Here is a 15,127-nt window from a genome sequence, read left to right as displayed (position 1 = left end):
AATATCAAAAAACAAATCTAGCCAAGTTATTAATCCATGAAGAGGAAGAATGTGTATGTTTGATATATTTCAAACAATGTTAATGTTTAACTGCCAGACAAGACATGTTTTACATCCTCACATCACTTACAGAGCTGTCTTGCATGTCTTGACCACAGGCAGCAGCCTCCAGTGCTCATGATCTGATCTGAAGAATTTCTTCAGATCAAACACATCCAGCTCCTCATCTGACATCAGTAACACAAAGGCCAGAGCTGAGTACTGTGCAGGTGAGAGGTCTTCTGCTGAAAGGCTTCCTGAATTCAGGTATCTTTGACCCTCCTCTACTAGAGAATTGTCACCCAGTTCATTCAGACAGTGGAACAGGTTGATGGTCCTTTCTGGAGATAAATTCTCCTTTATTTTCCCCTTGATGTATTGCGCTGTTTCCCCAATGTTATGTGAGCTGGTTCTTGTCTGTCCCAGTAGCCTTTGTAACAGAGTCTTACTGGAGTCTGTTGAGAGGCCCAGGAGGAAGCGGAGGTAGAGGTCCAAGTGTCCATTCTTGCTCTTTAATGCCTGATCCACTGCAGTCTTCAGCAGGTTAGCTGATGACTTTGATAGAAACACATATAAAGCAGCGAGATACTCCTGGATGCTCAGATGCACAAAGCAGTACACCTTCTCCCGATACAACCCATATTCCTCTTTAAAGACTTCTGTGCACACTCCAGAGTAAACTGAAGCTTCTTTGATGCCAAGGTCACTCTTTTCCAGATCTTTCTTATAAAATATGAGATTGCCTTTTTCAAGGCTATGAAAAGCCAGTTTACCGAGATTTAGAAGGAGGCGTCTAATATCATTAGTTTCATTGTTTTTCATCAATCCATCCTTCAGTTTCCTGTACCACTCTGTCCTATTCTGGGGCCTGTACTTGTTTTTAATTGATCTTGTCTGAAAGATCAGGAAGTGTGTGTACATTTCAGTCAGAGTCCTTGGAATTTCTCCACTGTCAGACTCACTAAAAAGACTCTCAAGGACAGTGGCTGAAATCGAGCAGAACACAGGAATGTGGCACATGATGAAGAGGCTCCTTGATGATTTCACATGTCTGATAATCCTTTCAGCCAGGCTCTCATTATTAAATCTCTTTCTGAAATACTCCTCCTTATGGGCATCACTGAACCCTCGTATCTCTGTCACCTGGTCGATGCACTCAGTAGGTACCTGATTGGTTGCTGCAGGCCGGGAGGTTATCCAGAGGAGAGCGGATGGAAGCAGATTCCCCTTAATGAGGTTAGTCAACAGCACATCCAGTGATGTTTCCTTTGTTACATCAAACCAGCTCTCATTGTTCTGAAAATCTAGAGGAAGTCGACACTCATCCAGACCATCAAAGATGAACAAGACTTTGTACCTAAACAGCTCAGTAGATTGAAATGAATTTAGTTCTGGGTCAAAGCGGTGAAGCAGTTCAATCAGACTGTATTTATCCTTAATCAAATTCAGGCTCCGGAAAGGAAGAGCAAATATGAAGTGAATGTCCTGGTTTGCTTTTCCATCTGTCCAGTCGAGAATAAATTTGTGCACAGAGACTGTTTTCCCGATACCTGCCACCCCTTTAGTGAGTACAGTTCTGATAGGTGTCTCACGCCCGCATAAGGGTTTAAATATATCATTGCACTTGACTGTAGTATCTTCAGTTTGCCTTTTCTTGGATGCTGTTTCAATCTGTCTCACTTCATGTTCATCATTGACTCCTCCAGTCCCACCTTCAGTTATGTAGAGTTCTGTGTAAATCTCTTTGAGAAGTGTTGGCTGTCCTTCCTTAGCTTTCCCTTCAGTTACAAACTCAAATTTCTTCTTCATGTTACATTTTATTCTGTCCATCATGAGCTCCCCTGAAGAAATATGGGAGGAAAATGGACAATTTCTCAACAGGATCCTGACCAGTGTGAGAGGAAGAATATAAACACACACACACACACACACACACACACACGATGTTCACTATTTCACTGTGATAAATGAAACTTTAAATTTCACATCATACAGATTTTTTTCTGAAACACCACATACATGTAGATAATAGCGTACAGCTCTTACTTTTCTCTGATACGTCACCCAGCTCACTTCCTGCTTGGTTACCTGAAATAAGAAAGAATTTCATATTCATTTCTATCTTCAACATCAGTATGTAGCAAAAACTTCATTATTTCCCATATAATGTATTTAATATATTTCTTTTTCAATACCTAAAAAAGGCTACATATGGTTTTATATGAAAAATAAGAAAAGTTAAAAAGCGTGATTACAAATCTGCAGGTCTGCCTTCAGTCTCTCAGCAAGGTCATTCAGGGTCATATTCTTCAGGATTTCAAGCATGACATTGAGAGCATCAACTTCGCTGTAGGAATTTATCATCTTGTCTGCGAGGTCTGTCCTATCCAAGCCCTTCACCAGGCCCCTGGGAAGGGGCTTTAACTCTTTATACTGTGTGTGACTCAGTTTCCATTTAAACTTCTTCAGCTCTTCATCATCGAGCTCCTCCAGGTACTCCTCCAAGAGGTCGGGGAGCGAGGTCTGGGTCTGCAGAATGTCAGAGATGAGTCCATGAGACTCACAAACCCGTACATGGTCACTCACACACATGCACTGACCTTTCTGTTAACAGAAGGCAGGTTTCCTGCTCACAGTCTTATATGTCTGCTGGAGACACCTGCTGTGACTCTTTCATTACTATAGGAGACACATGTGTGTTTATTTCTGCATTATTATTTAACCTTATTTAAGCAGGTTAGTCTCACTGATTTTAAAAATCTCTTTTAAAAGAGAGACCTGTCCAACATAAAGAGTTTCAAGTTAAGATCGAATACAGCACATTAAAACAATAGGGTCAAATCATAACAGACTGCAAACATAATGTTAAGGCAGCATCAAATATTATTATACACATTTTAGATAAAGTTATTCTGTTCCAGCCCGTCTGTACCATTTGGCGTAGGGCAGTACGGAAGTAATATAATTATACATATTTTAGATTAAGTTATTCTGTTCCAGCCCGTCTGTACCATTTGGTGTAGGGCGGTACGGAAGTAATATAATTATACATATTTTAGATTAAGTTATTCTGTTCCAGCCCATCTATACCATTTGGCGTAGGGCGGTACGGAAGTAATATAATTATACATATTTTAGATTAAGTTATTCTGTTCCACCCCGTCTGTACCATTTGGCGTAGGGCGGTACGGAAGTAATATAATTATACATATTTTAGATTAAGTTATTCTGTTCCAGCCCTTCTGTACCATTTGGTGTAGGGCGGTACGGAAGTAATATAATTATACATATTTTAGATTAAGTTATTCTGTACCAGCCCGTCTGTACCATTTGGTGTAGGGCGGTACGGAAGTAATATAATTATACATATTTTAGATTAAGTTATTCTGTTGCAGCCCGTCTGTACCATTTGGTGTAGGGCGGTACGGAAGTAATATAATTATACATATTTTAGATTAAGTTATTCTGTTCCAGCCCGGTCTGTACCATTTGGTGTAGGGCGGTACGGAAGCAATATAACTATACATATTTTAGATTAAGTTATTCTGTTCCAGCCCGGTCTGTACCATTTGGTGTAGGGCGGTACGGAAGTAATATAATTATACATATTTTAGATTAAGTTATTCTGTACCAGCCCGTCTGTACCATTTGGTGTAGGGTGGTACGGAAGTAATATAATTATACATATTTTAGATTAAGTTTTTCTGTTCCAGCCCATCTATACCATTTGGTGTAGGGTGGTACGGAAGTAATATAATTATACATATTTTAGATTAAGTTTTTCTGTTCCAGCCCATCTATACCATTTGGTGTAGGGCGGTACGGTACGGAAGTGGCCTGGGGAAGAGCACTGTGGAGAGGGAGCTTTTTGTCTGCTATGTTCAGCAACCTTCAGCTGAAAATCGTTACTCAGCTTAAGCTTCCCTGCCTTTCAGTGTCTGGTATTTATGGACAGAATGCATCAAATGCCGAAACACTGTAGCCAAACCTCTTGGTGAGCCATTGCTTAGATGTTTATGGCTGTAAGGAAACCAGGTCCTGTGTATCAGTCTGACTCTGTAATGAAAACCAAAAGTAATGTTAGCTTTACATTCAAAAGTCAGTTTAGCAGCTGTAATATCTTACAACCAAAGCAAACTGGTCAGTTTTTACTCACACAGGCAGTTTGCAGTCGCAGGCAGAGACGTCCACTGATCATTTGGACTCTATTTAACTATGGGCCATATTTCATCCTGTGTTTAGGTCAAAAAAGGATACAGTCATTACACTGCATGTTCCTTCAGTATTCAATGGGCACTTTGGATATTAAACTATAAGGAGGGAGGCTGGCCTTGATGTGATGTGCAACCAGCCCCTCAAAGCATGTCATCTCCACTGAGGTGGGGCAGTGTGACTGTGTCTGACCTGTGTGACTCAAAGCGAGCAAAGGAGCTGTTTATACTCTGGTCACCAGAGCGAGGAAGCGGCTGTACCACCTGAGGCAGCTGAGGAGATTTAGGGTCACTCCAGTTCCTGATGAGTGAGTGGACGTCTGTCATCATCCAGGGTTTCTGGTTTGGAAAAACCTGGGCGGGTTTGTTGACACCGACATTGTCAGCACAGTTTGCAATGTAGAACAACAGAGTTTGCGTGTCCTGCTCTAAATCCTGATATTCAAATAGACTCCAGTCGTTGTGTGTAGCTGGGAAATAGCGCCCCCTGGCCAAGTCTTACTTTCTTCCTGAGGGGGATATAGGCTGGTATGAGGAGAAGAGCAAGGTGGTCTGACTGGCCTAAATGTTCTGTAGCCATGCTTGATATTAGAATAAACACTGTCAAGTATGTTATGCCGCGTGGTGGCAGAGTTCATGTATTGAGTGAATTTGGGGGGAATAGTGACTGTCTGTGGTTTGGCTGTGTGAAAACTGAAAGGCGACAAAGGGAGTACTGGCACTGAATAACAAGGGGAGCACTAGCACTGAATCACAAGGGGAGCACTGGCACCTGGCACTGAATAACAAGGGGAGTACTGGAACCTGGTACTGAATCACAAGGGGAGCACTGACACCTGGCACTGAATCACAAGGGTAGCACTGGCACCTGGCACTGAATCACAAGGGTAGCACTGGCACCTGGCACTGAATAACAAGGGTAGCACTGACACCTGGCACTGAATCACAAGGGTAGCACTGACACCTGGCACTGAATAACAAGGGGAGTACTGGCACCTGCTACTGAATATCAAGGGGAGTACTGGCACCTGGCACTGAATAACAAGGAGAGCACTGGCACCTGGCACTGAATAACAAGGGGAATACTGGCACCTGGCACTGAATAACAAGGGGAGCACTGGCACCTGGCACTGAATAACAAGGGGAGTATTGGCACCTGGCACTAAATAACAAGGGGAGTACTGGCACCTGGCACTAAATAACAAGGGGAGTACTGGCACCTGGCACTAAATAACAAGGGGAGTACTGGCACCTAGTACTTAGGGTCACTGGTCTACAGGAGAGTGGGTGGTTCAAGGAGCTGCTCATCAAAGGCTGTCAACGGTTTATACTCAACACTCACAACGAGTTCATTTACGTATCATGGCCATCACATGTATTCTTTATTCATTACACGCGTCTTTAGTGCACCTACACACGGAATTAACGCTATGCATGTGCGAGATGCAGTACCACCAAAAATCTTGGAGGCAGTATTGCAGTGCATATCAACTTCAGTGCACTCAAGTTAGGCACACTCAAAATAAGACACTGAAACAACTGAAAGTCAAAACTGTTTGTTACAGTGTAACTCCTGGCTCTGATTCCACATTCACACACACCTCCATACAGAACTGGTAGCTACTGCTACACTAAAATCATGCTGTCTGTTATTGTTCTGCTGCACATGTGGGTCACTGCAGGACTGTCACCAGTTCACACTGGAATCCGATACTGACACTATTGCATTAAATTTTTTTTTTTTAAACGTAGAAGTGAAACTTTTGAGGCCCTATGTTGTTTTAGGGAAATTATTAACATATGATGCAAAATTAAATTTTTAATTTAAATTTATTTTTTTTCTATTATAGAGCTCTTAAAATATATGGTAAGTTTCCATTTTGTACTCTGTGCTGAGGCTGGTCAGATAGTTCCTGTAAGTTCTACAGGAGCAGGAAGTATGTGTAACACGTAGATCACGCAGAAAACAAGCCCTGTGTTTATTTCTATTATCACATTGGTCTATTCAGTAACTAATGTAACTAAGTACTGTGTAAGTAAGATTTACTACACAAAACAGCTCACAGAGGAACACTGAGACAGCCACGCAAAGACATACCAACATTCTTATGTGGCTGATTATACTGATTTAAAAAATATATTTAAAAATACATAATTTTTACTTGGGTCTTCAACATGTCACACTTCTAGTCCTGCAATTAAAAATCGTGAACTCCTACTAAAGTAACTCTGATATCATTTTGGTAAAATATTCTCTGTCTTACCTTGAGAACTGAACAGGAAGGCAGACAAAACTGGGAAATACTGGCGTTGGAGAGAGAAACTGCAATGCTAAAGATGTTGCAACTTCCTTTTTTGTAAGTATGGGGGGGGGGGGACAGAGCACATGAAAGTTAAAGGAGGGTAGAACAATTCAGTGGATGGATGGACGGATGGATTGATGGAAAGAAGATAAGATCAGAGGCGGCGCTACCATTAGGCAAAAGTAGGCGAGCGCCTAGAGCCCCGAACTGCCAGGGCCCCATGACTTAAGTCGTACTAAGTATTTTTAGCAAGCACTTACAACTAACATCTGAAATTATTAAAAATCCACTTGCTAAAGTGACCCCAACACACACTGCAATGGTACATTCCGTGTGACGAAAGCGGAAGGTTATTCACTGCAGTTTGATTAAGGAGCGGGAGACGTACTACTACAACCATGAAACGGAGTTACCCAAGTGGTGTAGAAAAACGGAGAAAACGGGAGGAGAACAGACAATTGATAGAGTCCTTGACAAAGGTAACAGCATTTTTTACACCAGTGCAGCAGACAGGTACTAACAACCCTAATAATGGTGACAGCAACAAAGTCGGCCAAGACGACACTGCTGTCACTAGCAACACTACTTCTGTTGATGAGCAAATGTTACCACAATCAGCAGCAACAAGTGATGCAGCTGCTACGCCACTCTCAGAACCTGCATCTTCTTGTGGAAATGCTGAAACAGAGAAGCAAATATCCTCTGTTGTATTAAGTGACAGTGTCAATGGTGTTAGTGTAGTGCAGGAGCCTATTGCTGGTTGTTCAAGCTATGCTGATAGAGCGAGCTCTAATGCACACATATATAGCGGATCACAACAAGCTGGTTCCTCCGCCCCTCCTAATGAATGTGTTATACTTGAAGATGACCCAGCATTATGGCCCAAGGAGCTTACAGACAAGGAGCGCTGCTCATTGGTGCTGAAAGGACCAGTTCAGGTGAAGAACAGAATATTTCCTAAGAATAAAGAGGGGCGCAGATTTACTAATAGTCACTACTACATACAATTAAAGAATGGAGAAGAGATAACCAGATCCTGGCTTGTGTACAGTGAAAAAAATGATTGTGTTGTGTGCTTTTGTTGCTGCTTGTTTGGAGACAGACAAAAAAATGCTCTTAGTGGGGAAGGATATAATGCTTGGAAAAATCTTGCAGCCCACTTGAAACACCAGGAGCGGTCCCCTGAACATATCACAAACATGGAGAGCTGGGCTGGCACACTGTATCACACAGACTAAAAACATGCACAGCTATAGATCAGCTGAACCAGGATAGAATTGCTCTAGAGGTAAACCGCTGGAAAGAGATTCTACGAAGAATAATTGCAATTGTGTGCCATTTAGCAGAACGTTGTATTGCATTTTGTGGACACTCAGAGAAGTTATTTGAGGCTGGCAATGGGAATTTTCTTGGTCAAGTGGAATTGATGGCTGTTCGACCCTGTTATGCGTGAACATTTGAGAAAAATTCAGGATAAAGAGGTCAGTGACACTTATTTTAGCAAAGATATTCAAAATGAACTCATCTCCCTTGCAGCAAAAAGTACAACTGATGCAATTGTCCAAAGAGTTAAGAAAGCCAAATACTATGCAGTAATTATGGACTGCACCCAAGACCTTAGTCACAATGAGCAGCTGTCTGTTGTTCTAAGGATCGTAAATTGTGAGGCCTCAAAAGGTATCTCCATTCATGAACATTTTGTTGGATTCCTTCCGGCACATGACACAACTGAGAAAGGCTTATGTGAGTCATTTTTAGGACACTTAGAAACACTTGGTTTGGACCTTCCCAACTGTCGGGGCCAGTCATATGATAACGGGAGTAATATGCAGGGAAAAGAGCAAGGGGTCCAAAAGAGAGCGCTGGAACTAAACAACAAAGCATTATGTATTCCTTGTGGAAGTCATACACTGAACCTTGTTGTCAGTGATGCAGCCAAGTCATCTGTGACTTCTATGAGCTTTTTTGGTCTGTTACAGCGACTTTACACTCTGTTTAGTTCCTCAGTTCACCGCTGGGCCATTCTCAGAGAACATGTCAAGGATCTCTCTGTGAAGGCACTATCAACAACCAGATGGGAGTGTCGGGTTGAAGCTGTTAAAGCTGTTCGATACCAGCTGCCTGAAATATTGAAGGCTTTAACTGCTCTGATGAAGTACGCTACAGAGAAAAGGGATGCAGAAGTTCTTTCAACAGCTGGAAGCCTCCTCCGGGAGATGCAAGGGTGGCCATTTATGGTAAGTACCATTATATGGTACAATGTATTGTTCCAGATAAATAAAGTCAGCAAGATCCTGCAGAGCCCCAAAATTTCAGTTGAAACTGTGAGGAGAGAGGTTATGGCAGTGACAGAATTTCTTCAGGAATTTAGGGACCATGGATTCACCTCTGCTATATCAGATGCCAGGGAGATAGCAGAGAAGACTGAAACAGAGATGAGCTGGCCAGAGGGGCATCAGAGAAAAAAAAGAAGACAGTTTGACTATGATGGAGAAGATCAAACTCAGTTAACTGGTGAAGAGCAGTTTAAAACTAACTTTTTTCTTCAGTTAGTACATACAGCACTGATTTTCACATCTAGAGAGCATCAGTGAGTTGTATGGCTTTCTCTACGCCACTGATATCATGAGAAGCACAGTGCAGAGAGGGAGACTAAATGACTGCTGCTCCAGACTGGAGAAAACAATGCAAGATGTTGATGCTGGTGACCTGAAGCTGGAGATCCAGAGTGCCATCAGATCCTTTCCCACACACATCTCCACACCATCTGAGATGCTTGATCACATATATAAAGAAAATATCCTGGACATATATCCAAATTTGAGTATAGCTCTCAGACTGTTACTTACTCTCCCTGTCACAGTTGCTTCAGGTGAGAGAAGTTTCTCATGCCTGAAACTTAAGACATACCTCAGGTCAACAATGTCACAAGAGCGGCTGTCTGCACTTGCTATTCTCTCCATTGAGCATGAAGTCAGAAAATCAGTGGATATGGAGTCAGTAATAACAAAGTTTGCTGAAGCCAAAGCTCGCAAGGTCAGATTTTAGTGTCTTGACCAACACTATTCACCCCAGCCAAGCATAAAATAAGATTACTTACCAAATAAAAAAAACATTTTACCATTATTTTCATATTATTCTTGCTTCAACACCACAAGATTCATATGTTTTTTCCATCCACTAAAGCTCATTTGATGAAGGAAGAGTAAGCTATTTTAAAAACTTAAATAATGTCCAAAAAACTGGGGGAAAGAATAAAAGCTAGAGAAATACAGTGGCAGAAGAGGAGAAGAGAAGAAAAAACATGAAAATAACATTTGAGTTAAAAGACAGCAAGGGGCAGAATGACAAAGGAGAAAGAGAGAGAGAGAGAGAGAGAGAGAGATCCAAATAAACAAAAAATCAATAAAGGAGAAGGGGAAAGGTGTAGAGAAAACATGCAAAAAGAAGAGGAAAGTAAATATAAGGATGACAGAAAAGAAGCAGGAGATTGGAAGGAGGGAAAGAAAGCAGTCAAGGAGCAAGAGAAATATATATAAATAAAAGCATTAAAGAGACAGAAGAAGAAAAAGAAGAAAAAGAAGAAAACATAAAACCAAACAGACTGAATACAGAAGCAAAGAAGGGAAGGCAGGGATACAGATAAGAGGTAATAATTTTAATAAGTATTATTTGTGTCGCTCCATTTACCTGTCATGGGTTTTCTTACTTTAGTGAAACAACATAGAAGACAGAGGCCGATCATCAAATATTAATCTGCTGGAATAAAAAGGTAACTGATCTGTGATATCAGATGGGTGAACTGACAATGAGGTACTTTCTAATTGTAGAAAAAACATTTGGTTGTGAAAAGATTTTAAAGGTCATGCATTAGTTACCCTGTTAATATGTTTAGTTGTTTTTTTTCTACAGGGCTGTTCTAGACATCTGGATAAGATTGATCTGGGATGACGAGTGAAGAGAATTTTAAGGTAGGCCTTAAAAAAAGCACGTAATGCAGAGGGCCCCATATCCATGTTCGCCTTGAGCCCCAAAATTGCTAAATCCGCCACTGGACAAGAGAAGACAAGACAAGACAAGACTTGACTTTATTGATCCCAGACCGGGGAAATTTTATTGATACTAAAGCCTAAGAAATACAACAGCAATAGAAAAAAAGAAACCGAAAGCTACTATAACAAAATAGTAATAAATAAGAAAGACAAGCAATGAAAAACTCGCACACACAGTTACTCATATTGTACACATGACATGGGTAGTTGCATAGATGATACATATACAGATAATGCACCGAGTGGATATAAATATATAAGCTGCGTAGATACAGTGGATATTGCGCAGTGTAAGAACATAGTGGACAGTCAGTAGGGGAATTGCACGTGGGTAATTGCACAGATGAATGACACACATACAGATGCACCGGGTGAATAAAAATATACAAGTGACATTTATGCAAAAATTGTGGACAAAACTATGACCTTCTCACACTGTTCACTGCTGTGTTATAAAGTCTAATGGCAGACAGAATGAAAGGTTTGTGGAAGCGTTCCTACTTACATGCTGGATGCCGCCGTCTGGTGCTGAAGGAGCTGCGTGACGCTCCCTCTGTCACATGCAGGGGGTGAGAGGGATCGTCCACGATGGATGTAAGTTTGGCCGACAGCCTCCTCTCAGCCGCCTCCTCAGTGGAGTCCAAGGAGCAGCCCAGGACAGAGCCAGCACTCCTGAGCAGCTTCTTTAGTCTTCCTGCCCCTCTCTGAGCTCCCGCATCCCCAGCAGGCCACTGCAAAGAATACTGCAGATGCTGCTACTGTCATAAAATGTCCTTAACAGTGTCCTGCACACTGCGAAGGACCTCAGTCTTCTCAGCAGGCGGAGACGGCCCTTCCTGTACAGGGCGTCTGTATTGTGTGACCAGTCAGAATCAGAATTCGCTTTATTGGCCTGGAATAACTGCACGTACTAGGAATTTGTTTTGGCAGTATTGGTGCTTACGTTCACAAATAACATAGTAGAACAAGAATATAAATTAAGAAACATAAGTAGAGATAAAATAATAAAGGAATAAAATAGTGCAAGCTGTGCAATATAATTGTAAGGACATTTAAGGGGAACAGAGGTATATTGCATACTGGAATATAAAGGTATGAAAATATATGATGTCCAGCAGATAACAGATGATGTACAAGGATGCAGGCAGGGAGGCTCATGCTGAGGCACCGTCTGCAGATCTATTGGCTCTGTAGACAAACTGCACTGGGTCCAGGAGGGAGTCAGTGATCCATCTGAGGTGAGACAGTCCAAGACACTCAAATGACCTGAATAAATGAATTATACAACAGCACCTGTTCTCCCCTTTAAGGAGGAACAGCATCTGTCCAGCAAATGGAGAGCATATGACTTCTGTGCAATTTATGGTAGGGGCCCGAGGTGTGCTTTGTTTCTCCTTGCTTCTTCTGACTCTGTCTGCACCACACAGGAGCGAGGAGTGTCTGCTCCTCTCAGCACTGTAGCAGGCTCCTGCGTTTTGGTAATCCAGACTCGCTGACCTGCTTTTAGCTCTGGTTTTGGTAATCCAGACTCGCTGACCTGCTTTTACCTCTGGTTTTGGTAACCCAGACTCGCTGACCTGCTTTTACCTCTGGTTTTGGTAACCCAGACTCGCTGACCAGCTTTTAGCTCTGGTTTTGGTAATCCAGACTCGCTGACCTGCTTTTAGCTCTGGTTTTGGTAATCCAGACTCGCTGGCCTGCTTTTAGCTCTGGTTTTGGTAACCCAGACTCGCTGACCTGCTTTTACCTCTGGTTTTGGTAACCCAGACTTGCTGACCTGCTTTTAGCTCTGGGTTTGGTAACCCAGACTTGCTGACCGACCTGCTTTTAGCTCTGGGTTTGGTAACCCAGACTTGCTGACCTGCTTTTACCTCTGGTTTTGGTAATCCAGACTTGCTGACCTACTTTTAGCTCTGGGTTTGGTAATCCAGACTCGCTGACCTGCTTTTACCTCTGGTTTTGGTAACCCAGACTCGCTGACCAGCTTTTAGCTCTGGTTTTGGTAACCCAGACTCGCTGACCTGCTTTTACCTCTGGTTTTGGTAACCCAGACTCGTTGACCTGCTTTTAGCTCTGGTTTTGGTAACCCAGACTCGCTGACCTGCTTTTACCTCTGGTTTTGGTAACCCAGACTCGCTGACCAGCTTTTAGCTCTGGTTTTGGTAACCCAGACTCGCTGACCTGCTTTTACCTCTGGTTTTGGTAATCCAGACTCGTTGACCTGCTTTTACCTCTGGTTTTGGTAACCCAGACTCGCTGACCAGCTTTTAGCTCTGGTTTTGGTAACCAAGACTCGCTGACCTGCTTTTACCTCTGGTTTTGGTAATCCAGGCTCGTTGACCTGCTTTTTCCTCTGGTTTTGGTAACCCAGACTCGCTGACCTGCTTTTACCTCTGGTTTTGGTAACCCAGACTCGCTGACCAGCTTTTAGCTCTGGTTTTGGTAACCCAGACTCGCTGACCTGCTTTTAGCTCTGGTTTTGGTAATCCAGACTCGCTGACCTGCTTTTACCTCTGGTTTTGGTAACCCAGACTCGCTGACCTGCTTTTACCTCTGGTTTTGGTAACCCAGACTCGCTGACCTGCTTTTACCTCTGGTTTTGGTAATCCAGACTCGTTGACCTGCTTTTACCTCTGGTTTTGGTAACCCAGACTCGCTGACCAGCTTTTAGCTTTGGTTTTGGTAATCCAGACTTGCTGACCAGCTTTTAGCTCTGGTTTTGGTAATCCAGACTCGCTGACTAGCTTTTAGCTCTGGTTTTGGTAATCCAGACTCGGTTTGGCGGTTGAAGACCCATGGTGCAGCGGTGTGACCCGGCAAGCCAGTAAGGCCCCGTATGGGTCTGTGTTCTTCAAGAGGCTTTCAGAGCCTCCTTTTCAACTTGGGCATAACGCTGCTCCATATCAGATGGACTCCGGGAAACGCAGGCGACTGGACGCCCCTCCATGTTATCCTGTCTCTGCGTAAGGACAGCCCCGAGGCCAAAGGATGATGCATCCGCAGACACCTCTGCTTTGGCTTGCGGCCTGTATTGAACCGACGCTCTTGGTGATGCCAGCTCATTCCTGAGTCTGTCCATAGCCGCCTGCTGCATATGACCCCAGTCATTGTCCTTCACCAGCAGACCTCTGAGTGCTTTGGTAGAATCTGCAAACTGAGGGATACATTTTGGTACATATGTGACCATCCCCGCTAAACGTCTGACATCTGCAGTGTTCTGTGGGATAGGTATGTCTGTGATGGCTCTGATTTCCTCAGGGTCAGGCTCAGTGGCCGCTGCACTGACTTTATGTCCCACAAACAAAACCTCAGCCTTGCAAAGGTGCACTTTTCATTTAGTGTTAGTCCCGCCTCCTGAAGTCGTGTCAAAACAGCTATGAGCCGCTCATCATGTTCTGCCCCATTCTCTCCGCACACGAGGACATCATCTGCGTGGCATATAACACCTTCTAGCCCGGCTAAGAGCTGGAACATGCGTCTTTGAAAATGCTCCGGCCCTGAGCTGATCCCAAAAGGTAAGACATTGAAACATAGACGGCCAAAGGGAGTGATAAACGTTGTGAGCTCCCCACTCTCTTGTGCTAAGGGTATCTGCCAAAACCCACTACCTGCATCCAGCTTTGTAAAAACCTGTCAGCCATTCAGCCGTGCTGATGACTGGTCCACTGAGGGCAATACAATACATGCCTTTCTCTGCACACACCCTCATTGAGTTTGCGTGAGGTCAACGCAAATTCTAATTTTAGCACTGGGTTTTGGGACCACTACTATCCCTGCACACCACTCACTGGGTTTCTCTATCTTTGAGATGACCCCCATTTCTTCCATTCATTTCAGATCTTCTTTTACGTTTTCAGTTAAGGGGATTGGCTCACGGTGAGGAGTAGTCAGAGCATAGGGGACAGCATTCTCTTTCAGGCGGATGTGATAATTACCATCAAGCCTCCCTAATCCAGTAAACACCTCTGGAAATTTATTTTTGAAGATCTCCCCTGGGTCTTCTTTCTCACCCAGTGTGCTAAGTTCCTCCATTCGCTGAACAAGGTGTAATGCAGTGAGCACTGGTAAGCCCAGCAGTGGTCTGGCCAGGTTATCAATGACAAATACTGGCTGAGTGGAATTTTTATCCTTCCTTTCAAGTCTGCTCCGAATCTTTCCTACAACAGGCAACCTGTTGTTACTGGGGCCATAGTCTTTTTGGGGTGTGCAGTGGGGGCCGTCTCTGCTGTAACTGTACAGTGTGGTAGGAATAGCTGTCAGTGCTGCCCCTGTATCCATCTTAAAAGGCAGCACTTCCCCATTCATTCTGATATCTGAGTACCAGCCAGTGCTGTCTGACTTCCCCTCTTCCAGGAAAAGGCCGCCCTGAAAGACTTCCTCTTCCTCTGCCATCTCATGCACAGGCTGCTTAGACCTGCAGACAGCAGCAAAGTGTCTTCATCTGCAACATTTCCTGCATTCAGCTTCTTTGGCAGGACAGTCTTTCCGATTGTGTGACGGTGATCTCCCGCAATTACGGAAC

General features: G+C 43.3%; 2 protein-coding genes across 3 annotated transcripts in view; both read right to left on the bottom strand.

Moving 5' to 3' along the window:
• Nucleotides 1-6,577, bottom strand: part of LOC111846294 (protein NLRC3-like) — a 303,153-nt gene extending 296,576 nt beyond the window's left edge. The window contains exons 1-7 of the mRNA XM_072710947.1: nt 6,515-6,577; nt 4,515-4,604; nt 4,196-4,271; nt 4,028-4,095; nt 2,295-2,568; nt 2,086-2,127; nt 131-1,880 (exon numbers count right to left, since the gene is read on the bottom strand). Coding sequence (XP_072567048.1) covers nt 131-1,880; nt 2,086-2,127; nt 2,295-2,568; nt 4,028-4,042 — 2,081 coding nt within the window. The 5' untranslated portion in view covers nt 4,043-4,095; nt 4,196-4,271; nt 4,515-4,604; nt 6,515-6,577. The remainder of the gene's footprint in view (nt 1-130; nt 1,881-2,085; nt 2,128-2,294; nt 2,569-4,027; nt 4,096-4,195; nt 4,272-4,514; nt 4,605-6,514) is intronic.
• LOC140588790 (NLR family CARD domain-containing protein 3-like) overlaps nt 1-15,127 on the bottom strand; it is an 84,610-nt gene that overhangs the window by 9,809 nt on the left and 59,674 nt on the right. The window lies entirely within an intron of this gene.

The sequence above is a fragment of the Paramormyrops kingsleyae genome, chromosome 4 (assembly GCF_048594095.1).
Source record: "Paramormyrops kingsleyae isolate MSU_618 chromosome 4, PKINGS_0.4, whole genome shotgun sequence".
Lineage (NCBI taxonomy): Eukaryota > Metazoa > Chordata > Actinopteri > Osteoglossiformes > Mormyridae > Paramormyrops > Paramormyrops kingsleyae.
The sequence above is the reverse complement of the archived record's forward strand: the minus strand, read 5'-3'. Positions and strand labels throughout refer to the sequence as shown.